The sequence below is a fragment of the Chionomys nivalis genome, chromosome 1 (genome assembly GCF_950005125.1).
Source record: "Chionomys nivalis chromosome 1, mChiNiv1.1, whole genome shotgun sequence".
NCBI lineage: Eukaryota > Metazoa > Chordata > Mammalia > Rodentia > Cricetidae > Chionomys > Chionomys nivalis.
The window spans coordinates 122,359,435-122,382,736 of record NC_080086.1 but is presented as its reverse complement, the minus strand read 5'-3'; the positions used below and the strand labels follow the sequence as shown (position 1 = coordinate 122,382,736).

Sequence of the window (23,302 nt, the reverse complement as noted above, 5' to 3'; positions counted from 1 at the left end):
AGGAGCAGCTTATACTGGGAGAAAGGCTTACCAAGTGCTGGCCCATACTCACACAGTATGAACTAGAGCCCCAACATCTCCAGTTCACCGTGTACTCCCTCCTACTGCTCTCCTTACTGTAGAGAGCAGATGGTTCTCTGTTGTTCTTCTCCTCTTGTTCCCTTCCTGCTCCCCTTAGGTACCTTCCTCTCTGGTGCTCTGCTGTTGGCTTATTTCCGTCTTTCATCCTGTAGCAGACAAGGGCCAGAGTTGTGGTTTTCACTCCACAAATGGAGGAGCATGTCCAGAGAAAGGTACATGGGGCCCTACTTTCCCTGGTGATCGCAGTTGCAATCTAAGGTCTACCTACAGCGGCACAAGGGCTCCTTCAGAGAAGGCAGACCTGGGGAACTTGGGGCAGGCAGCAGGAGGGCTGGCAAGCACCAGGAGGGGCGCTGGCAAGCTCAGCAAGAACCTGAGCTTATAATGAAAACCACAGGAAGGTTCCAGGGCTGGCTGGGAGCTGGGTCCACACCTTCCCCAGCTCCTTAAGGCAGCCCTGTGCCTATTCTAGGCAGGCAAAAACATCAATGCAGACATGAGAGTATCTCAACATTTCTCTTACATTAGATTGGGCTGAAACAGCCAGCTAGTTTTAGAGATGGGGTAGGAGGCTCAGAGAGAGGTGTTGGCAGAAAGATGTCCAGAAAGGGGGTGGGGAGAATGAAGGCAATGCCATGTGGTGTAGGCAAGGTTTTCTTGTCCTAACTGCCTGCTCCCAAATAACCAATGCGAAGACATAGTCATTAAAATTTCTGGCCAATAGTTCAGGCTTATTACTAACTAGCTCTTACAACTTAACCCATTTCTATTAATCTATGAGGCTCATGGCTTTTACCTCTATCTCATTTTGTGTGTCCAACTGGTTCTGAGTCTGGCTGGCTACTCCTGACTCCACCCTTCTCTTACCCAGCATTCTTAGTTTGGCTTTCCTGCCTAACCCTATTCCATTCAGCTATTGGCCGGTCAATTTGTTTACTAAACCAATCACAGTGACAAATCTTCATAGTGTAGAAAGCAATTATTCCACAGCAACATGGTCTCACTCCAGCACGGGGGCTGTTCCAACCTCATTGAGCACAAACCTGGGTAGATACCTGAACGATAGGCACTTTGGGTGGCCAACAGTGTGTCAGTTGGTCCATTAAGGGAGAGGCAGCTGACTTGGAAATGTTCAGTCTCAAGCTGAGGTTGAATGACCTGGGCTTGGCCTTCTGCTCATTGGGACAGCCTTGGAGAGTGGCCCTACCAGTGTGGAAAAGACACAGTGACAGCAAAGGGAGGAGCAGATGGAGGCAAACAGTACAGACAGAAAAGCAGCCAGGACAGGAGTGACCCGGAGGCTGCATAGGTGGCCCACAGCCCTTCCTGCCACCAGCTTTCCTCTGAGATCACTGGTGAGTTTTCAGAAAAGGGAAGTGGGTAGGGACAGCATGCAAACTGGTTTCAAAATACATTCCTCCTATTGACTCCCAGCCTGCCTCCGTCCTGCCTGTTTTTTTCTACTCTGCTGTGTCTCCCTCCTGGGCTTCTGCCCTGCTTTCCTGAGACCTCCTACACGATTCAAGCAGGCAAGCTAAAGTGGACGAAAACCCCAGAGACAACTGTGGAGAGGGGACTAGGTCCCATGCTCAACACCCAGAACCCTGGAGAGCTGAGGCCCCCACCTTGGGACTCAGTCTATCTTCAGTGTCCCTATAGCAATAAAGGGAAACTTATGTCCTTCCGGTCAAGAGAATTCTCTCTAGCCCGGGTGGAGACCTAGCACTCAGCTGGGCAGGTCAATCCCTTGACTGAGAGATCATTTCTAGGGAGGCATATGTACTTTAAGCCATGCTAAGGGGACAGGAGGAGCAATCTTCCCTTTAGTGAGATGATGCAGTTTCCTTCCTAGAATTCCCATTCCCCTAGCGCAGTTGCTTCTGGAGGTGCAGCCGAATTACTCTGTCTTTTCTTCGGGAGAGCACAGCTCTCCTTCTTCTTCCTAGCTTGGGTCTAAGCACACTTTCTCTAACATCCAGGCTTCCTTATTTTCTCTAAAGCTTCCCTCCCTTCCTCTTTAACATTTGGCTGCATGTCTGGCCCGACTCAAAAGGTGCTGCAGAGATTTATAGCTTGCCTGCTTTGGGGTTTTCTGTTAAACTCTAATAACATTGTACTCTGTAAAATCAGGTGCTGTCACCTTCATAGGGAGTCGTGAGGAAGGAAATGAGGAAGCCTGGCAAATGGAGCCACCCCTTCTGACCTCAGAGTGTCTCGAGGCATGCTGTGTTCTCTTCCCAGGTTTGGCACCCAGAAGCACAGTCAAGCAGGGACCAGCGGACATTTGGAGGCACCCACGTGATCCTTCTTTGCTTAGGCAAAGGTTTGGGGTAGGAAGGCATGGGCCGGTGTCACATCCCTCAGGGCCAGAATACCCCTCAGCAAAGTCAGGCCCTCTTTGCCCTCTAGTGGAGTGTGTTGGAGCAGTGGGCCACCAGGCTAGGGGAGTTCCCTAGATGAACCTCTGCCTCTAAGCCCAGGTCTGTTCTGTGTTGATGCAGGCTCAGGCTTGCAGGCTCAGGCTGTGCAGACGCAGGCTCAGGCTTCTCACTGAAGTCCCTGGCTGAAGTCCCTGGCTGAGCCCAGGTGCCCAGGGAGGCTGTCCATGTCTCTTCATGGATGTCCCACTTCCCATTCCTCCCCTGTAGCAGTTGTGAGTAGTAACTAACTCTGGGGGCGGGGACTTATGTTGTAAAGATTTCTATTTTCCACAGTTAGCATGAATGACTTCCGTGATTGAGAAAGAAACTCAGCAGAGTGGGGTTTGCTGTTTTTCAGTTAACAGCTAGTGAATGAATGGGAACAGAGAAAGAGACAAAGAGGCACTCAGCTGTACAACCACGGCGGGACCCGCACATGTGTGGGTCAGGGTTGCATACATGGGGAGAAATGCCCATCCACAGAGGTGGTGACACCCTACGGTCACTGGTGTTCCCAAACCTCAGACACAACACATCACAGAGGAACACAAGGTCCGCCACCTATAACTCACAAGCCCTCGTTCACCAGGGGCCTTTATTGAGAGATTTCTCGGGGGCAGGAGGGTGGGCTCATGGGGACAATACGTATTTAGCTGAACAATGTGCGGCTATGGCTGTTAGAAGAGAGGGAAGCTGCTAGTGCCCTAGGAGTCTGGCATCCTGGGCTGAGGACAGCAGGAGGGTGGATGATAGGGAAAAGCCACAGCCAAGCAAGGGGCTGGTTAAGGTGCTTCATGTCCATGAAGATGCAATGATCCTAGCAGAGCTATTTAGAAATGGCAGCTTCCAGGACAGCTCTCAGGCACCCTATGACTCTTGGGGCCCACACACGAGGGTCACCTCAGTGGCTTCTTACAGGCAGGGTCCTGTGTCACAGACAAGGCCACAGAGCCTTGTGCTCGCTCCCACGTGTACCTGTGGAGACACAGACAGGCAAGAATCAGGCATGGCCTGAGCCCAAAGATCCCAGAGATAGGAGGCAGTTGCACAGTTTCGGAAAGTCTTCGCATGTACTCACGAGGTCCCAGCGGGCACCAGCAGGCTGTCATCTGGGGCCAGGCCTACACACTGTCCTCCCATTGTCACCGTAGAGGAACCCTCCTGTGAAAGAACAGAAGAATCAAAGAGGCCAGTGAGACTGCGTTCAAGGCCAGCCTGAGCTACTCAGTGAAGCCCTGTCTCAGTAAGAAAAGGGTGTGTGTTGAGGGGTGGGGGTTGGAGGGTGAGGTGGAGGGGTGGTGCGGGGTCGTGGTGGTTTGATGGCAGACCTCTTGCCTTGCAGGAGGCCCTAGGTTCCATCCCAACACCACAAAAATAAAACAGAACAACAAAAGATGATGGGAGAACTGTTGGGTCTCCACACCTACTTTAACAGCCCCAAGCCTGCCGTGCAAGCGGGCTCTAAGAGTAGGTCTCACTGGGAACCTGAGGCCCAGGAACAACCCCATCTCCATGGACAAGAAGTTGTGCCACCCTGTCCTGGGATCCCACTTGCCAGCTGCCACAGCCACACGTCCACATCCTGTCTTGGGCCTTTGCTGCTACCTTGTCCATGGGCAATGACCTGGTGGGAGACAAAGCAGAGTTTAGGGGGTGGGGGTCTTGCCCCATCTAGGAGATAGCCCTGGCCCTGGTTCTCAACCACGATGACCTTCAAGGGAAAGACAAGGCAGTGCTACAGCCTCACATATGACAAGGCTTTACTTGTCAGGGATCAGAAAGGAGGGTCTCTGCCACCAGCCTGGCAGCAGGGGCTGCTCACTCATTATGCATAATTGCTCATGATCTCTCTCTCTCTCTCTCTCTCTCTCTCTCTCTCTCTCTCTCTCTCTCTCTCTCTCTCTCTCTTCTCACACACACACACACACACGCACACACACACGCACACACACATGCATACACATAGGCACACACACACGCACACACGCGTGCACACGCACATGCATATATGCGCACACACACTCACACACGCCCTCTGCCATTCCTCCTAAAGCATGTCACCAGCTCACATTCAGACACTCTCACCCCAGCTCCCCAGCTTTCCTCCACCCTTCCCGTGAGATGTTCAGAGTGTGACTTGAGAAGGAGAGAGGTTGAGGCCTATCGGCCTTATGACCCTTGGGGGGCTGGCTGGTGCTTCTGCTGGCTGTAATAGGGGGAAATAGATATTTCGCTATGGAAAACTAGAGCAGGTAGACGGGGGGGGCACTGCTATGGCTGTGATGGGTGAAGGGTCTTCAGGTTTTATGTTCCCTTATCACAGCCTCTCATAAGCTTTGGGTGTTCCTGGCACCGAAAAAGTGGCCCAAGCCTATACTCTGTGGGCCTCCTGTCCTGGGGTGAGAGTTTTCTCTTTCCTCCTCCTGCTCTTCTTTCTCTCTTTTCCCTTTCTTCTTCCTCTTCCTCCTCCTCTTCATCATCATCGTCCCCGTCACCACCACCACCATTTGTGAGCGCATGGTGTGTATGTGTGAGCACACACGCTTTGGCAATCAGAGGATGATCTACAAAATCAGTTCTCTCCTCCCACCTTTATGTGGCTTCCAAAGATCAAACCCAGGTTGCCAGGCTTGCAGAGCAAGCACCTTTATGCAGTGAGCCATCTTGCTGACCCAGAGTGACTATTTCTAACCATGTAGGCTGTGCCGTTGACAAGCTACCACACGCGGGACTGCCTGAATCCCTGTAGGTCTCCCGTCCTCTGACCCAGCCTCACAAAGGAAGGACAACAGCTGTGAAATGCCACCCTAGCCTCCTCACTGACACCTGGGTGAAGCCCCACTGTCTCTAGGACATGACCCCTCCCTTAGTCTTGCTCAGCAGAGTTCCAGGAAGAGTTAGTGACTTCCCTGTAGCTCTGACTAGCCTCTGCGGCTTGCAGGGCGAGGCTGTTCAGTCCTTCATTCCTCCCTCAAATGCTCTGTCCGCCTCACTTCCTTCCTCCTGCAAACCTTTACACTTGCTTTACGATTCTACTTGGGGGCTGGAGAGATGGCTCAGTGACTAAAAACACTTGTTCTCTCAAAGGACACTCACGGTCATAAGCATCTGTAACTCCAACTCCAGAGGGTCCAACACCCTCTTCTGGCCTCCACAGGCACCAGGCAAGCAATGTGTTTACATACATGTAGGCCAACACACATAAACATAAAATATATAAATCTAATTTTCTTATTTAAAACATTCTATATGTACACCACCTCCTCCAGGAGCCTTCCTTGACTTTTTTCCTTTATCCTCCTAGGACTTCCCGTGGTCTCTCTAGTAAATAAGCTGTCCCATGACCGGCAGCTATGGGTTAATTTGTCCATAGCAACTGTCTTGTTCTTCCTGAAGCCTAAGGCAGCAGCAATAGAAGATGAAAGGGCAGCTTCTTATCGTCGCTACACATTGCTGCCCAGTCCTCGGCCAAATAACTCTTTCCCTTCAGCTTCCAAGATCCCATGTGCCAAAAGCCCAGGGGTGGGTAAGTGACAGGCACCCAGGAAGCTGGTAGTGAGCGAAGAAGCTCCTACTCTGAAAGTGAAGTGTCTGAGGGACCATGAAGTTACCAGAGACTTCCAGCCACAGAAACACTGTTACTCTCTGAGACAGAGAGGGAACAGGAAGTTTATTCTCTCGCTTCTCTCTCTCTCTCTTTCTCTTTCTCTCTCTTCTCTCTCAGTCTCTCTCTCTGTCTCTCTCTGTCTCTCTCTCTCTCTCTCTGTCTCTCTCTTCTCTCTTAGTCTCTCTCTCTCTCTCTGTCTCTCTCTCTCTCTCTCTCACACACACACACACACACACACACACACACACACTCACTTCCCAGGTGCCAGATGAATAGATGCTGAGGGCCCTGAGCTGTATTACCTGGGTCTCATAAGTGTCCCCAAACAGGCTGAGGGATGTGCCTGCCTGAAGCTCCCTAGAGTGACCACTCAACCATGCCTTCAGTGACATAGGCTCCATGACGGATCGCGTACTCAGCGGGAATGGCGGCTCCTTGAGCAGCTGGTCTGTGACAACGACAACAGTGACAAGCAGTGACCTCTAGGCTCAGCCCACCCAGCCCCAGGACAGCCGGGTCCCAGGAGCCCTAACTCAATAGCAGATATGGGTCTTAGGTGCAGCCTAATGGTTGAACAGCCACAGGGGGGCTGCTGCTTGGTGTCATTTATTCAGAACTTGAAGTTCTGGACAGAGGGCTCAGGAAGAGGCTCCTGGTCAAGACACTCTGCTCCACTACAGGGCAGGACAGAGGGAAAAAGGGAAGGAAAATGTGGCTGTCAGAGGCCTCACCAGGGTCAGGCTTTCCTGTTCGGTACTGCTCAGAGCGGAAGAACCTGCAGGGACAAACAGACAGTAAGGAATGGCCGCATTCCTGTCATCATGCCAGTGAGGCATATACCATATCCAGGAGCCAGGACACATTCATAGCCCCTCACATGACTTGATCACGCATCATGCTTTCCCTCCCAACCCTGCAGAGCTTCTCATCCCATCCCAGAGCTGGGAGACTCCCTTTCACTCTCAGACCTGACGGGTCCAGGTCAGTGGGCATTGCGAAGCTGAAGGACAGCGAGGGGTGGGGCCAAGCTGGTGACTTACTCTTGGATGATGGGGGCCAACTGTGTTCCAAGGTCCTTGCAGTAAAACCATTTCTCAAAAAGGACATTTGCAGTGTCCCCTACATAGTACCTGCCAAAACAGAGCTCAAGGTAATCCACACCGCACTGAGGTAGCTTTGGGGCAGCCTGACCCAGGCTGGGCTCTGCTTACGGGCTCTTTACTGAGCTCAGGCACTGCATAGCCATACTGTTTTGTCACCTCTGTTGGCACAGCCCAGGGATCACACTTACACCTGGCATATGCAAAGCAGGTAGGACTCAGACTCGGAAGCAATGATTCAGTGGGGTTACACAGCCTGAATGTCGCAGGGCAGGCTACACTCAAGACAGAAGCTTGGAGAACATTCAGTTCAAGTGTATTTGTCTTTAGCAAAAGGAAGCTGAAGTTGAGCCTGAGTCCCGGGCAGCTTGAAGTTTGTTCTTCGGGCTCTGGGTCATCATACAGAGAAACTTCAGCAACAAGTGCCATACACACACACACACACACCACACACACACACACACACACATCACACATCACACCACACCACACCATGAGGGAAGGACTTCTGTTTCAGAGGTTGGAGGTCACCTCTGCTCCTTGGATGTGAGCACAGCCCTGGCTTTCTCTGGCACACACACATAGTCTCAGTCACCCCTGCAACCACCCATATCCTGACAGAGAGGGATCCCCTCTGCAGGCAGAGCTGTGCTGTCCCGCTAGCCCCTTATGGAGTGGCCCAAGACAGGTGCTGGGAGCAACTGTCCACAGAACGCTTAATCCCTGAGCCAGTTCCAGATCAGTCCAGTTCTGTCTGGTTTTCAACCCTCTCCTGAAAAGCGGGGACAGTCCTATGGAGAGAGACAGGCAGTAGATACATCATACACCCACCCAGCTTCTACCCTGGGAGGAAACTGGATACCAGAAACTTCATTATGGGGCCACAGTGCCCTTAGGAATGGCCTTCAGGGTGGCATTTTAATGTTGAGCCCCTGGCTTTTATTAAAGGTCGAAAGCAGCCAGATGAAATCCGTTATTGAATTTGCTATAAAATGTTATTGAGGACACCAATAACTCACTAGAGTATCCTCCATAAAGCCCCTTAGAGAACCTCCTTTTATAATTAAGGCCAGCTATCTCCCTATACAATGAGCCATTATGCTGTAGACTATGGTATCACCATTAGCAGTATATATTTTTTAGAAACCTTTTAACAGTTTAGAAATACTCGTGAACTTCTTCAGTGAACATGTGACTTCAGTTATGCAAACTGTAAATTCTAGAAGTCCGCAGAGCCTCATGAATTTCTTCTTACATTTACTAATTTGTTGGGAGTGGGTATGTGGGCATGCCATGAAATGGGCTGTGGAGGTCAGAAGAGGACTTTGTGAACAACTTTCAAAAGTTTAGACCTTCTACCATGCAGATCCCAGGAATCAAACTCAGGGTCTCAGGCTTGGTAGCAAGAGCCTTGACACTGAACTATCTCACTGGTTCCAACACCAAAACTTTATTTTTAAACCAAACAAAGCAGAACTTCAGCCTATACATGCAGCAAGACCGCAGGGTTATGAGGGAGACGAGTGAACAGAGAGGTCACTACTTTATGTATGCCTAGCTGGAGAACGGCAAAGGGCTTTTGGTTCTGTTTTCTTTGGGGGGAACAAGAGGAATAAAATTAAATTCACAAACTATAAAATCCTCCCTTTAGTGGCAGGTCATTTTAAGTTAGTTCATTTTGAATTCTTATGCTTTTAACTTTGACAAGAAATATGTGTGATTTCAAGTCATTGAAAAATGAGTGTTTAAAGATGTATTTTAGAGGATTTAAAGAAGTATTTAGAGGATTGGAGGTGGGGCCTAGGACCTAGGAAGGGTGGAGTCAGTAGGTATGGGATGGGGCCTAAGCACTCAGAGGGGAGGGGCTTGCACACCACAGACACACCCCTCTTAGCCACCATGTTGGCTGGAGTGTAAAATTAAAAAAAAAAAGGAAGAAGAAAAAGAAAGTGAAAAAAAAAAAAGACATGCCCATTATAACAGAATATATAGGACAAAGAATTCTGATTCTGGTTGCTGGAAAATTTTTGGTCCTCTGAGCTTGAAGTATTCTTCCTTCTAGAACACAATAATCTAGACCAGTGGTTCTTAATCTTCCTGATGTTTCGCCCCCGTCTGTTTTCTTCTTCCCCCTGAGACAGGGTTTCTCTGTGTAGCCCTGACTGTCCTGGAACTCACTCTATAGACCAGGTTGGCCTTAAACTCACAGAGATCCACCTTCCCCTGCCTCCCAAGTGCTGAGATTAAAGGTCTGACTTTTCTAATGGTCTTAAGTGATTCCATTAAAGGGTCATTCAGCCTCCGAAGGGGTCAAGACCCACAGGTTGAGAACCACTGGTCTAGAGACTGATGGGAAAAGGGGTTTCAAGGAAAGGAAGATGGAGTCTGACTCTACCCTTCCACCTTGCTGATCCAGCATGCATGCTGGCTTTGTATCAGTAATGCCAGGTCTGCTAAGTTATTTTACCTGGGCCTATTTTCTCCTCAGTAGCCAGAGCTTCAAAGAGAGCAGATGGTAAAATAGCACCTAGCCCCCAGCATCATGCGGGATGTAGGGTAAATAAATATACACAGAATGCCCTAGCTGGTGCCTGGCACATAGCTGTTGCCAGCCAGATGTCCATGCTTGTTATCTGAGGTGCACAGGCACTGGTCAAGGATAGCTTCTGCAGTCCCAGGCTGCTAGTATTTGCTTGTACCAGAACATGTGACCTTCATTCTCCCAGTCTGCATTGCCTGCCCCCACCAGCTTCCTAGCAAACCTGCAGAAAACACAAATGCCAGTTCCAGCCAAAGACGTCATGTACACCCAGAGAGCACTTCTTCCCTCATGACCAAACCCACTTCCTGTCCCTGGTCACCAGCAAATCCAGGGTCTCCATCACCCCCTGTTGCCAAGCCCTTTAGTCTCTTGGTGGCCAGGAAGTGCCCTCTTGAGTCTATCACGGATCCCTCCTGCTATAGTTTTGAACTATGCCCCTCTGCTGTTAGCCCTCTGATCACCCGAGCCCACACGGCAGAAGCCAGCAATTACCTCAGCCCATCCAGCTCGTTCTCCAGCCGCCTCCTCTCAACCACCAGCCCCATGGTGTTAGCGAACCTCTGAGGGGAGTGGGGCACCCTGGCAGGCAGGAGGAATATCTGTAGGGATGGAGAACAGGAGTCCAGCATGGCTGCAATCCCTCGAGGTGACCTCAGTGCCCCCCCCAGTATGCTGGGTGACCCACAGGGCAGCAGGAAGCTCTGCCTGTCCACTCTGGACCCTATTCTCCCCCAGCATCTACCCAGGAAACCTGAGGGAATGTTGGTGTTCAGAGAAAGTCCAGAGGATGGACAGGAAAAACGGTTGGGGTGGATTTCTGCTCTGGCGCTCTCTGCCTTTCTTTCCCCTGGGGTCAGCCTCACCTCTCCCTGCCGAATGACCACATCCCGGTGTTTTCCTTGCTCCAGGACTCGGAGAACCATGTCTCCCTCCAGCTGGTAAAACACCTGTGGAAAAACAAAACGCCTGGGACCTTCCTGCTCCATCTGTTCCTGCGCAGGACCTGCCCAGGACCTGAATTCTGTCCAGAAAGCTGGAACAGCTTCCTGAAGACCTCCGGGCTTATGAACAGCTCCAGCACTGCTGCCCTGAGGCCCCTGCACCCCCTGGTCCAGGCCATAGACAAAAAAGCTGGAGACATACAGGGGTCACATCTGGAACATGCAGGCGACCATCAGAGTACTCAGGAGGCAACAACACGTGCCTGGCTGGGAGGTGGGTTGTAGAAGGCTGGATAAGAGGATTCAGTGGCTCAGCAGTAGAAATACTCCTTAACATAAACTGGTTCACATACATTAGAAATCTTTTTTTTTCAAGGAAAGGTTCTTTTCAAGTCTGTCTGTAGACCTGGCTGGCCTCAAACTCACCTGCTTGCCTATGCCTCCCTAGTGCTAGGATTAAAGGCGTGTACCACCACCACCCAGCTGCACATCAGAGATCTAACAATCTGAATATCAACATTAGCCCCATTCTGAAGAAAATAAAGCTGGAGCTCAAGGCAACTGGTCTAAACTGGTGAGTCCTGGAGTTGAAGTTGGGACTGTAGCCTGTGCGTGACTCTGGGAGTCATGTGTATTCCTCCGGTCAGTGAGAAGCTCTGGCGCTGGTCTGTGGGAGTTGGCAGCCTAGGTGGATTGAGCTGATGGCTGGGCTTTCTCTAGGGAGCTCCTACTACATTGTCTATTCTACCTCTGATTGGCAGAAGGATGGCCTTCCGTTTGAGGTCAGCCTGGCCTATAGAGTGAGACCTTGTCTCCAAAAACAAAGGAAGCAAAAAAATTAATCCCAGAGGATTCTAATTACACAGTAGCCCATATGTAACACAGGCGATGGTGTTCGTGGTTATGAGTGAGGCAAAGGTTTCTTTCTGCACGTCTTATGTTTTCTACAATGAACCTTATTTACTTTCATTATTAAAAATAAGCCATATGATTGAAGATGCAGCTCCATGGTAGAATGTTTATTATGCAGTGTGTATGAGGCTCTGAGTCTAATCTCCCACACACACACACACACACACACACACACACACACACACACTGTGTATTATCGAATACAAATCAGAAAAACCTATTAGGTTTTCTCATAGGAAGCTATTGAGCTTGTATATGCCTCTGTGTGTCGGGGAGGGGGGAAGAGAGAAAGAGAGAGAGATTTATTTTCAGCATAAGTCTTGGGTCCTTTCATGATAGATGACAGAAGAGGGGAGGAGGTGCCTCAGGGTTATGGGAGGGGCCAGGGTCCCCAGAACCTGCTAATATCAGGGAACCTTGGGAGAAAGGGGACAGTTTCAAACCCTCTCCCGGCTGACTACAAGACATTATTAACAGCCACTGATCAAACGAGATGGCAGAGGTAGAATTTTCCTATCTTGCCCCCTGCCCAGAGGCCTTCCCTGTGATAAGGGGCAGGCTGGCTGGCAACAGAGGGCATTGCCCTGACAGTAGAAATCACCATCAGCCCTGGGCAATCCAAAAGGAATTACGTTCCTAGGGAAGTAAATGATGTTTGAGGCCTAGGGCTGGCTAGAAGATTAAGTGTACCAGCTCACGCGGATATTAAATTGAGTCTGGCTTCTGTGCCCTGAAAAGGACTTCACAGGCAGGGGAGCCAGTAACAGGTAAGGACCCACACGTATTAAGTCTCTACCCTGTGCACATTGACTTTTTCCACAGACACAGGACCCTCGTTTCCTTCCCAGCCGATTGTCCTGATTCTTGGCAATCACCAGAAAAAGCGTGAGGTGGGTAAGTGGGGGAGTGGGGAGTGTGGGTGCAGGGCACCCAAGGGCTGTTGCAGAGGCCGGAGCTCAGCCAAGAAGGGAAATCCAGCTCAGCCAGTATCCCGTGTGCTTTACACTCAGAGGGGCTGCCCAGGCTCCATTGAGGACAGGCAGGGACAGAGAGGGTGCCACGCCTGTGCTGTGCTCTGAGGCTGCCTAGGGACTGGGGAGGCACCGACCTCTGCCCTCCTGCCAAACAGTAGGTCGAAATATCACAAACCTACCTCCAGCTAGAGTTCTCTGAGCCACCAAGCTGTCCCTCGACATTGAAGCCAGCCCTTTTCATCACTCAGCCACCAGATGAATCCAGACATAGAGTGTCCCCGGGACTCGTGGGCACTGTATTACTTAGGGCTTTCATTGCTACGATGAAGCTCCATGACCAAAGCAACTTGGGGGTGAAAGGGCTTTGGCTTCCTCATCAGTTCATCAGTGAAGGAAGGCAGAGCAGGAGCTCCTACAGAGCAGGGACCTGAGGCCGGAGCTGATGCAGAGGCCATGGAGGGTGCTGCTTACTGATTTGTTTCCCCTGGCTTGTTCAGCCTGCTTTCTTATAGAACCCAGGACCAGCAGCCCAGGGGTGGCATCACCCACCATGAGCTGGGCCCTCCCACTAATTAAGAAAATGCCCCAGCAGGCTTGCCAGATCTTACTGAGTTTTTTTTTTTTTTCTTTCTTTTTTTTTTTTTTTTCAAGACAGGGTTTCTCTGTAGCTTTGGAGCCTGTCCTGGAACTAGCTCTTGTAGACCAGGCTGGCCTCAAACTCACAGAGATCCGTCCATCTGCCTCTGCCTCCTGAGTGCTGGGATTAAAGGTGTGTGCCACCACCGCCTGGCAAGGTATTTTTTCAGTAGAGACTCCCTTGCTCTCCAATGACTTGTGTCAAGTTGACATCCAAACCAGCTGTCACAGACACCCACCCACCTGAGCAGCATGGAGAGACCTTGAGATGAGTATGCAAAGAATGAGAGAGATGGATCAGGGGCAGGCGGGGTGGACACGGACAGCAGGCTTACCCTAGAGTAGAGATGAGGCTGACAGAGGCAAGCAGGAAAGGCTAGCTGGGCCTCAGTCACCGCAGCCACTCAGCCATGACCCGCCTCCCTCTGTAGTTTTAGATTTTCATATCTTTTTTTTTTAATCACAGAAAAGGTTTTCAGAGTTTAATGGTCGGGAAAAGGTGTGTGTGTGGAACTGGTTCTGCTCACTCAGGCCACTGCCGCAGGGCCGTCACCCTCTGCCTAGTGTGCTGGTGCCCAACACACACACTGGGCCCTCAGTATTTTCTGACAGAGCAATTCTCAAGGGTTTATGTGAGCAGTCCTAGATTGGTGTGGAGAATGTCAGTGATGCGGGTGGAGGTTCAAAGCCCAGAACCAGGTCTCCCAGAAAATAAGAGGCACCTTACAGTGATCCTTTCCCACCACATCCTGATCTATACTGGGGATCTGTTTCCCGGGAGGGGTGGTAGTGGTTGTTGCTGTCTCCCCCTGCTGCTCCTCCTCTTCTCCTCCTCCACTTCCTTCTCCTCTTCCCCCTGCTCCTCTTCTCTTCAAACAAGTGTCCTAGGCTGTCCTTGAACTCTTGATCCTCCTTACCGCCCCTCTAGAAAGCTGGGATTACAGGTGTGTGCCATCACACTTAACTTTTGCTCTTTCTAGGATACGGCTTCAGTAAGTGAGCGGAAAAGCACAGAATTCAGTCTCCAGACTCTGACTCATCGTAGCCCCTAGCAACTCAGGACTGGTCCTCTCCAGCAGTAAGAAGGGCCACCTTGTTCTACTCCCTCTTCAGCACCAATCATGGTCTTCCTCCCTTGTTATCTTTCCACCCAACATTTCCCTTCCACTTCCTTGTGTCCTTAGACACCTTGCTCGCTATGTGACAGAGAGAGAGAGAGAGAGAGAGAGAGAGAGAGAGAGAGAGAGAGAGAGAGAGAGAGAGGCTGGCTTCTGGAATCAGAGTACAATGGAATCCCTCAGGGTTTGTGTCTCATATGCGAGACCAATCATGTGTATTCAGTATACACCTCCATATGTCCATGAAAGTGGAGACCCCACAGCAAGAGCCTGTCAATCACAGGGCCTCTCCAGTAGAGTTCCCGGAGCACAAGGCAACCAAAGGTACACCTGCAGACACCCCAATTTTAAGGCAGCCATTTTTCCTTCCTGTGGCAGTCATGTTTGCTTTTCTCTGGGCCACTCGCTCTAGCCCTGGGATGGAAGTGTCTGCTCCCCCAGAAGTGGCATCAGGATGGCAAGGGAAAGCATCCACAACCTACCTCCTCACCCTCCTCGATGTGATAATCCTTCCTGGTGTTGGGGCCTCCCACGAACATGATTTTGAGCTGATCCTGGTGCCTGTGGTAAAGAGGCAAGAACAGGACCTGAATCAACTCCTGCGAATGAGAGGAGAACAGGGACCTTTGGGTGCAGGAGGAGGCCTGGTGCATGCATCTGGGGAAGGACAGAACCCCCCCTCATGGCCAAGTTGTTCCTCGTGCATTTTACAATCACTGTATGTGGTTGTGTGTCTCCATGCCTTCTGACCAACAAGGAAGCAGCATGGGAAAGCATCACGCTCCACGGCCCTGGGCCAAACTCAGGATCCCAATGTTAGGAGAACTAAGCGGAGACCCCGACCTGTCTGCTTGTGAGATTCGGCACCACTGAGGACCACACTCAGGGGACTCAGGAGACTGTGACATCTAGCAGGGGAAACAGACACATGTGTGACATGTGTTCCAAAACACAGCACCAGAGCCAGCCTCCTAAGATCAGTTTAGCTTTCTTGCAATCTTGGGCATGTTAGTTGACTTTACTGGGGTTTAGCTCCCTCATCTGGAGAGGTGACTTTAATTCATATCATAGGTTTATTATTATTGTTATATATTTTTGTTCCAGATAGTTTCATGTCATTTGGGAAGAGCTAACCTCAACTGAGAAAATGCCCTCATCAAACTGGTCTATGAGCCAGACATCTCATTGATGATTGGTGGGAGGAGGGCCTAGTTCACTGTGGGTGATGCCATCTCTGAGCTGGTGGTCCTGGGTTCTATAAGAAAGCAGGCTGAGCCAGCCAGGAGGAGCAAGCCAGCAAGCAGCACCCCTCCATGCTTCTGCTCCAGTTCCTGCCTTCAGGTTCCTTCTCTGGCGTCTCCCAGTGATGATCACATAGGCTGTTAAATATAGGGGTCAGAGGACAGCTTTTGAGAATCAGTTCCCTCTTTCCATCACATGGGTCTTAGCGTGTGAACTCAGGCCTTCAGGCTTGTGAGGGCAAGTGCCTTTACCCACTGACCCATCCCTTCAGCCAGTTTTTTGGCCTTTTATTAATAGACTTTACTAAGTGATATACAAAAGGTTCTTGAACAAGTTTGAGAACTGTGCCCCCCTGCCTCCCAATCAGAATGCAAAACCTCTCTGGGGGTGTTACAGGTTGAATCCTCTAACTGGTCCATTTCTTATAGTGGAGTCCTAACCCCCAAGACCTCAGAAGGTGAACCTATTCGGAAACAGGGCTGTTGCAGGTATAGTAAGTCGTAACGGAGTGAGCTACACTTCACATCACACAGTCATAGGGGATGAGAGCTGGGTGTGAACCCCAGAGCCTGTCTAACAGTGCATCTTGTTGCAGTAAGGGGCAGTGTCGATGGGACAAAAAAGAAAGACAACACCATGAGGAGACAGGAGTCCTAACCAGGAGGGAGCGACAGTTCCAGACCTGACCAGGAGGAGGCGATAGTTTCAGCTGTGTTTTGCTCAGTGCAATGTGAGTTTTGTTTAAAATGTGCATTGGTGTTTTGCCTGAATGAATGTCTGTATGAGGGTGTTACCGCAGTTGTTAGCTGCCTCGTGGGTGCTAGGAATTGAACCCTGGTCCTCTGGAAGAGCAGCAAGTGCTCTGAACCACTAAGCCATCTCTCCAGCCCCATAAATGAAGTTTCTATGAATGAGAATTTGAACATGGAGACTCCCAACAGGGGAGAGTCTGAGAAGATGAAGTGGATGCTGGGATCATGCATTTGAAACCAAGGAATGTCACTGATGCCAGCAAAGAATCAGAAACTAGAGCCAGGCTTGGCAAAGACTCCGTGAAAACTCGGCCCTCCCACTGATAGAGGATTACCGCCAAGGCTTGTTCATATTGACTGACATCCCCTTTCCCAAGAATCTTATTTCTACAAGGAAGGCATCTTGTCAGTTTGCTTCCTGCCGTATCTCCAAAGTCCAGAGCATCATGGTGTTCAACAAATATCTCCTGATTGAATAAAGGGAAGGCCTGTGATTGTTATGATTGACCTAGGAGTTCTAGAGGGTTGGGAAGCTGGGGGCAGGGCTGGAGGTGAGGGATACACTACTGACCAGGGTGACACGGACAGATTCAGAGAAGTGGCTATGGCCTTGAGAGGACAAGGAGGAGTTGGAGGAGTGTGAATGAGAGACTAAAGACAGGGATGAAGTGGAGGAAGGCAGCAAAATTGATAAATCTCCAAGCTAGAGGGAATGACAGAGGTAGAAGAGAGAGGAGAGAGAGGCTTCAAGGGGAGATAACGGTTAGATATGGGGTATTACATAGTGACCAAGGGTGTGCGTGGACTTTGTAGTCAAACTGTTTTTGGGCTTGCATGTGGACTCTGTCCTTTGCTAGCTCTGTAACACTGAGAAAGTTACTTATTAAATCCCGCCCCATGTGGGCGGCTGCGAGAACTCACTGAGATGATGTACATAGACTTGGCCTAATCCTCCTGTCAGAGGGTAAGTGGCTGTAGCTGTCTAGTTAGGACATCACCCATTGGAAATGACTTAAAGACACACAAATATGGGGACCACTGGGGTGGGGGTGTAGGGAGCTCAGCTGTGGAGATGAGGGAGGGGAGGACGGCGATGGAGGGACAAGTCTGAGGTGAAAGGCAGAGTGAACTGGTCAGTTGTGCTATAGGTAAGAAGGCCTGGGAGGGCCTGAAGAACACCCATGGCTAGGGGTGTAGCTCAGTTTGGAAAAGTGCTTGCTTAGCATACGAGAAGCCCTGCGGTCCTACTCCCAGAACCTCAGAAAGAGCACTTGGAGGTGGAAGCGGGAAGATTGGGAGTTCAAGCCCACTCTTAGCTACATAGTGAGTCAAGGCCACTATGGAAACCCTGACATACACACACACACACACACACACACACACACACACACACACACACACACACACCGTCCAAAGAAGGTGGTTCTCTGACACTGTGGCTTCAGGGTTTGCCAGGGTTGAGGTGTGTGGTCCAGCTGTCTCCAATTCCTAAATTCTAGTTTGGGGCATTGAAAACCATGATTTTCCCAAGGTGTATGTATGGCTGCTTTCAATCACTGAAGGAATGTCGCATCCTGCCACTTCATCTCTCACAGCCTCAGACACACTCAAGTCAGACTCAGAAGTCAAAGCCACCGTCTCTACTGTGGTCTCCAGAAAGAGGAACAGACTGAGGTACTGAAACCTGAAACAGCCAGTCCTCACCCTCGCCTGAAAGCGCCAGGTGGATGGCAAACCCCCTTCGGTACACTTCTAGGGTTGGGGAACTCCAGGCCAGGGCGGGAGGGGATTGAAAAAGGAAGAGGAGGGGGAAGAGGAACAAGAAAAGGGGTGGGTAGAAGTCACGGGTGCTGGGGACTCACATTAGCTTGTTGCAAACCGGGGGCTGGAAGGAGGCCCGATTCTCTTCTACCCAAGCCTTCACTTTCACACGGTGCTCCATGGTCGGCAGGCAGGACTCTTCTGCCCACCGCGTGTTGCCAGGCAATCGGGCAGTTGGAGAGGTCAGTCTGCCCAGCCTCCTGTGGGTCACCTCTTTAATTAACCTCCCAGAGGACAAAGAGCGGAGCAACCCCCTGCCACTCCGCTGTGTGACTCTTGGGTATGAGCCCTCAGGTCCTGAACCCGGACCTCATCCCTGCCCCTGCCTACCGAAGTGGGCGGGCCCTCCAGAGCCGGGATTAAAGCCCCAGACCAGACCCACCTCCTGGGATCTGGCCAGCATCCTCTGGGCATCTAGCTGCTTGGGTCCGAAGAGGGATTCTGGTACCTACTTGGTCCGAGTAAGATGCAGGATGCCCGGCTTTCAGTTCTCCTAGAGACCACCTCCCCTAAGGAAATATTGTGATAGGGAGAATAAAGGTTTGAAAATCCGACGCTTAGAGCGCAAAGCGCACTGAAGGCGACAGTGAGCACAGGGAGGCCATCACCGGAGTCAATTCCCGCCCGCATCGGGTCTCTTCGGGAGCACTGAGTTCAAGGCTGGTGTCCTGCGGAGTGTAGTTGGCTAGACACGGGCCCTAAGTGGGAAGCTGTTCCCGTGCACCCTGCTTTGCAGCTGAGGCTCAGTCCAACTGAAGCAACGTCAGCATCGAGCAGTAGAGGGCGTGAATGAGGTGCCCTGTGCTGTTCTGAGCTCTTTGTCACTCTATTGGGAATCGAACCAGGGCCTTCGGGTTGCTAGGCAAGCTTGTCACCGAGCTTCCCTGTCCCTCACTCACTTGCATGTTCTTTTTGGATTTTGTCATCTGGTTTTGTTTCTGAAACAAGGAATCACCTTGTAACTCAGGGTGTTGGCCAACTTGTGTAACTCAGGCTAGCCTCAAACTCTATCCTCTCCTCTCAGCGCTGGGATTACAGATGGGGGCCACCACAAACCACCCTTGCATGCTTCAAGCCACGGACAGGTGAAGATGGTCCTGGGTGTTCTAGCCTGCCAGGCAGGAGGCTCCTCAGCCCACGTTGTCCTGGGGCAGACCTAGATGTGAGTGTGGGAATGGAGAGGAGTGTGGGGGTGTATGACCGACCACCTGCCTTTCCCCTCTCCCTTCAGGACTCAGAATTCTTGGGGAGCCGGATGGTGGTGGCGCACGTCTTTAATACCAGCACTCGGGAGGCGGAGACAGGCGGATCTCTGTGAGTTCGAGGCCAGCCTGGTCTAGAAGAGCTAGTTCCAGGAGAGGAACCAAAAGCCACGGAGAAACCCTGTCTCGAAAAATCCAAAAAACAAACAACAACAACAACAACAAAAAAGAATTCTTGGAGAAACTGGAGGGGAATAAACAAGAGAAACGAGTGGGTGGGGAAGAAGAAACTGTCTCAGGCTCTGACACCAGAATGCAGACCACAGACAGCAGTTTCCAACCTGGGGGTCAGGCCTTTGGGGGATCAACGACCCTTCCACAGGGGTCGCATATCAGATATCCTGCATATCAGATATTTACATTAATTATTCATAACAGCAGCAAAATTACAGTTAGGAAGTAGCAATGAAAATAATTTTATGGTTGGGGTCCCCACAACATGAAGAACTACGTTAAAGGGTTGAGGCGTTAGGAATGTTGAGAACCACTGGATAGAGGAACTTCTAGTGTCTTCCTCTGTGGCCTTCATGCCCACCTGCCCTTGTCTGCAGCCTCACACGGGGCAGACTTACTTCTCTACTTCCCAGACTTAGCAGCTCCCCCGGTGTAAGTCAAAACCCAGACAGATATTCGGCAAGAATCTCACCCACCAGGCAGGGCATTTCCTGTTTCCGCTCCACCACCCTTCCCCCTTTCTACGCCTTTATCTTCGCAGATATTTATTTAGCACATTTTTGCTAAACATTTCCTTCCAGAGTACTCTTTGGTACCTAAATAACTCCAACTCCCTTCTTTATGTTTCCCATCTATAAGTAACCAGAGGGGGTGTAAACAAAGACACGGGCTACACAGTGATCTATGATGTGTTAGGTTTGTTTTGGGTGTTATTAAATGGAGGGAGGGCTGGGTAGGTAGGTGGGCGGATAAATTCACATCAACGGAGAGGGGGGCTGTTTTGAAACCAGCAGATGTTCTATTTCATACTACAAAGGACAGAATGGTAGTTACTCTGTATTTTAATTGATGCAATCAAATAATGTGAATAAGTGAGGCTGTAAGTAGAATTTGGGATAGGAATGCTCTCGATTCAGGCTAAGATACAGTTGTATAATCACTATCAAGATTCCCTCTAGCCAGGCAGTTGTGGTGCATGCCTTTAATCCCAGCGCTTAGGAGCAGAGGCAGGCAGATCTCTGTGAGTTCAAAGCCAACCTGGTCTATAGAGCAAGTACCAGGACAGGCTCCAAAGCTATACGGAGAAACCCTGTCTCAGAAAACAAAAAGCAAAAACCAAAACAAAACAAAAGATGCCCACTCTAATTTTGGACTGTGTGGATAAAATATTCTTCTAGGATTCCATGGGCCTCCTCGTTATCTGGATGACTTCAGCATCAAAAAGCCCAATAGCTCCCCCTTTACCCATGGGTTCTGCTATTGATTAGTTCTTGATTGATTAGGGCCTTCTGGATATTGATCCTTGATCTATTCTGGATCTTACCTGTTTGTATTAGTTACTTTGCCTACTGTGGAAAGGAAAAGGATGTATTTTGGCTCTTAGGGTCCAATCCCTCTTGGTGGAGAGGTCATGGTGGCAAGAGCTTGAAACAGCCAGTTATATACTGTGTTAACAGTCGGGAAGTGAAGGCAGACCAGTGCTGGTACTCAGCTACTACCCCCTTTTTAGCCAGCCTAAAACCCCAGCTCACAGACTAATGCCATCCACGTTTCGTGTGAGCCTTCCCAGCTCAATTAACTAGAAACTCCCGCACAGACATGCTGAGAAGCTTGTTTCCATGGTGATTGTAAATCCCATCAAGTTAATAATCAAGATCAAATCGGCTGCTCTCAGTTGCCTTTTCTTTCCTCTATACAGAAGCTCATCTGTGGCATGGAATCAGAAGAAAACAACACCAACCCTGGGCTCCTAGTTCATCAAGGCGTTCTTGCTTACTGGGCGGGGTACTGCTAGACCCCCTGGATTGCACGGTGAGCCAGGTCATAGAGAACTTTAGATACTCCTTGGTCTGACTGAACATGGCTATGGATAACCAGCTGGTCCCTTAGTCCTTCCATAGACTGAGCTGGTGTGTCAGTCACTTGGACCCGTTGGTCTATCTGTCTCCCCCCCCCCATACCCCCTTTCATGTACCCATCAAATATGTAAGAACAAATAACTTTCTGTGGATAAAAGGACTACCTTGTGAACTATGCTGGTGAATAGGGGGGAAGCAAGCCAAACTCGGAGTCTTCCATCGTACTCTCACAACATAGTTAGTTCAGCTCTGTAATCCTGACTGTGTGGGGTATTTCTCCCAACTAGCACACAGCAGATTACAGCAGTGTGAACATCAAATCCATCCTTATCTACATGGAGACAGTATCAGACCCACAGGCTCAAGCCTGATCAGCCCCTTAAGACTTTCCCAACTTCAGGCCAGTTGCAGAGAAGGTAGCTGGCTACAAATTGGAATTTCTGAGGCTGGTTACAGATTTGTAACTGCCCAGGCATCATCTGGCACACTGCTGCCCCCCTGTGCAGAAGTCTGGGCTAGCATCCTGGAAGATGCGAATGAGAGGAAGTGGCCAGCAGTGTTAGGTCTGCTCAGATGACCCCAGGAGAAGTGGCTGATTTGCCTTGCAGAATACAGTTCAAATCACTGACCCGATGCAGCAGAAGCAAATGAAATGGTTATGCGTGCATGTGATTAAATGGGGGTGGCTTCAGTTAACTGAGAAAACAGATGTGGAGCTTCCATGACCATTCAGTGTTTTTTGTTTTAGGTATAGCAGGCCCCGAGACCTTAGCACAACTAACACCATGTTGGAGGCACCATTCTCATCTTAGAAGTCAGCATGGAGGCCCCAATACCCACCAAAACAGGAACAAAGACCCAGTCCATCAAAGACCTAGTCCATAGTTTCAGGATCTGGGAAAGTCCCTAAATGTACTAACCTTGCTTTTTGGCTTCTGTAGTTACACTTCTCACTAGCTGTTCTTGCTAACTGAAGTGTATTAGCCAGGATACACGTGTGTATTCACAACCAGGAATATATGTGTACTACCTGCCTACCTGATGTCCTCACCAGATCTCTTGGGACTGGAGTTACAGATGGTTGTGAGTCTTCATGTGGGTGCCAGGAACTGAACCCAGCTCTTCTGCAAGAACAGCAAGTGTACTTAACCACTGAACATCTCTCCAGAACCCAGGGACCCCAGTATTCTACCATTCCTCCCTCTTCAGGACATACTTCCACATGACTTGGATGAGAGTAGGTGTGTCTAGTCTTGGGAGTTTGGAATGCTGTGGACCATGCCAACCTTGGCATTTCTTGTAGTCCAGGTATCATGGGATTCTAAGAGTCATTAGGTCACACACATAATTTAAAAAAAATATTAAAAAGTTTGACAACCTGATTCAGTTCCCAGGATCCACGGTGGGAGGTGAGAATGGAGTCTTGCAAACTGTCTTCTGACCTCTGCATGTGTCATGGCACGTATATACTTGCATATACCCATGCACCCCACATATATACCAAAAATAAATAATAATAAAAGAATTTATCATCAGTCTCCAGAAAAGACCCAAACGAAACAAAAGGATATAAATGAACAGAAGAAACGTAAACAAACCATCCAAACCCCCGTTTACGATGAAGCATGAGTGGGGTCTGGAGCATAGCTCAGAGGTAGAGCAGGTCCCTCACACACAAGGCTCTGGGTTCGATTCCCATTACCAGCACTGAAAAAATGCAAATGGACAATAAGAACACCCAGAAATGTTCAGTATCCTTAAATCTACAGAGGGAAACTGACACCCAGAGGAGCAGCTCGTATGAAGGTCTAACACCAGGAATTGATGAGGATGCAGAAGAACCAGAACTCAGTGTTAATGG

At 50.0% G+C, this 23,302-nt stretch overlaps 1 protein-coding gene across 1 annotated transcript; it reads right to left on the bottom strand.

The window, feature by feature from the left end:
- Positions 1 to 3,170: 3,170 nt before the first annotated feature.
- On the bottom strand, positions 3,171 to 18,387 carry Haao (3-hydroxyanthranilate 3,4-dioxygenase). The gene is made up of 10 exons (XM_057784649.1): positions 18,188 to 18,387; positions 14,814 to 14,892; positions 10,614 to 10,697; positions 10,243 to 10,349; positions 7,149 to 7,238; positions 6,840 to 6,883; positions 6,411 to 6,556; positions 4,057 to 4,125; positions 3,580 to 3,662; positions 3,171 to 3,476 (listed from the first exon to the last, which is right to left on the bottom strand). Exons 1-10 carry the CDS (start codon positions 18,265 to 18,267, stop codon positions 3,398 to 3,400), a joined length of 861 nt encoding a protein of 286 aa, XP_057640632.1. The 5' UTR covers positions 18,268 to 18,387; the 3' UTR covers positions 3,171 to 3,397.
- Positions 18,388 to 23,302: the final 4,915 nt, after the last annotated feature.

Bases quoted from the DNA above. Each gene is read 5' to 3' on its own strand.
- Haao (XM_057784649.1), bottom strand. From the start codon at position 18,267: ATGGAGCACCGTGTGAAAGTGAAGGCTTGGGTAGAAGAGAATCGGGCC. The intron at 6,557-6,839 runs GTGAGGCCTCTG...TCGTTGTCACAG, and splicing joins AACAGGAAAGCCTGACCCTG to ACCAGCTGCTCAAGGAGCCG. The intron at 3,663-4,056 runs GCAAGTGGGATC...GTTCTTTCACAG, and splicing joins ACGTGTGGCTGTGGCAGCTG to GAGGGTTCCTCTACGGTGAC.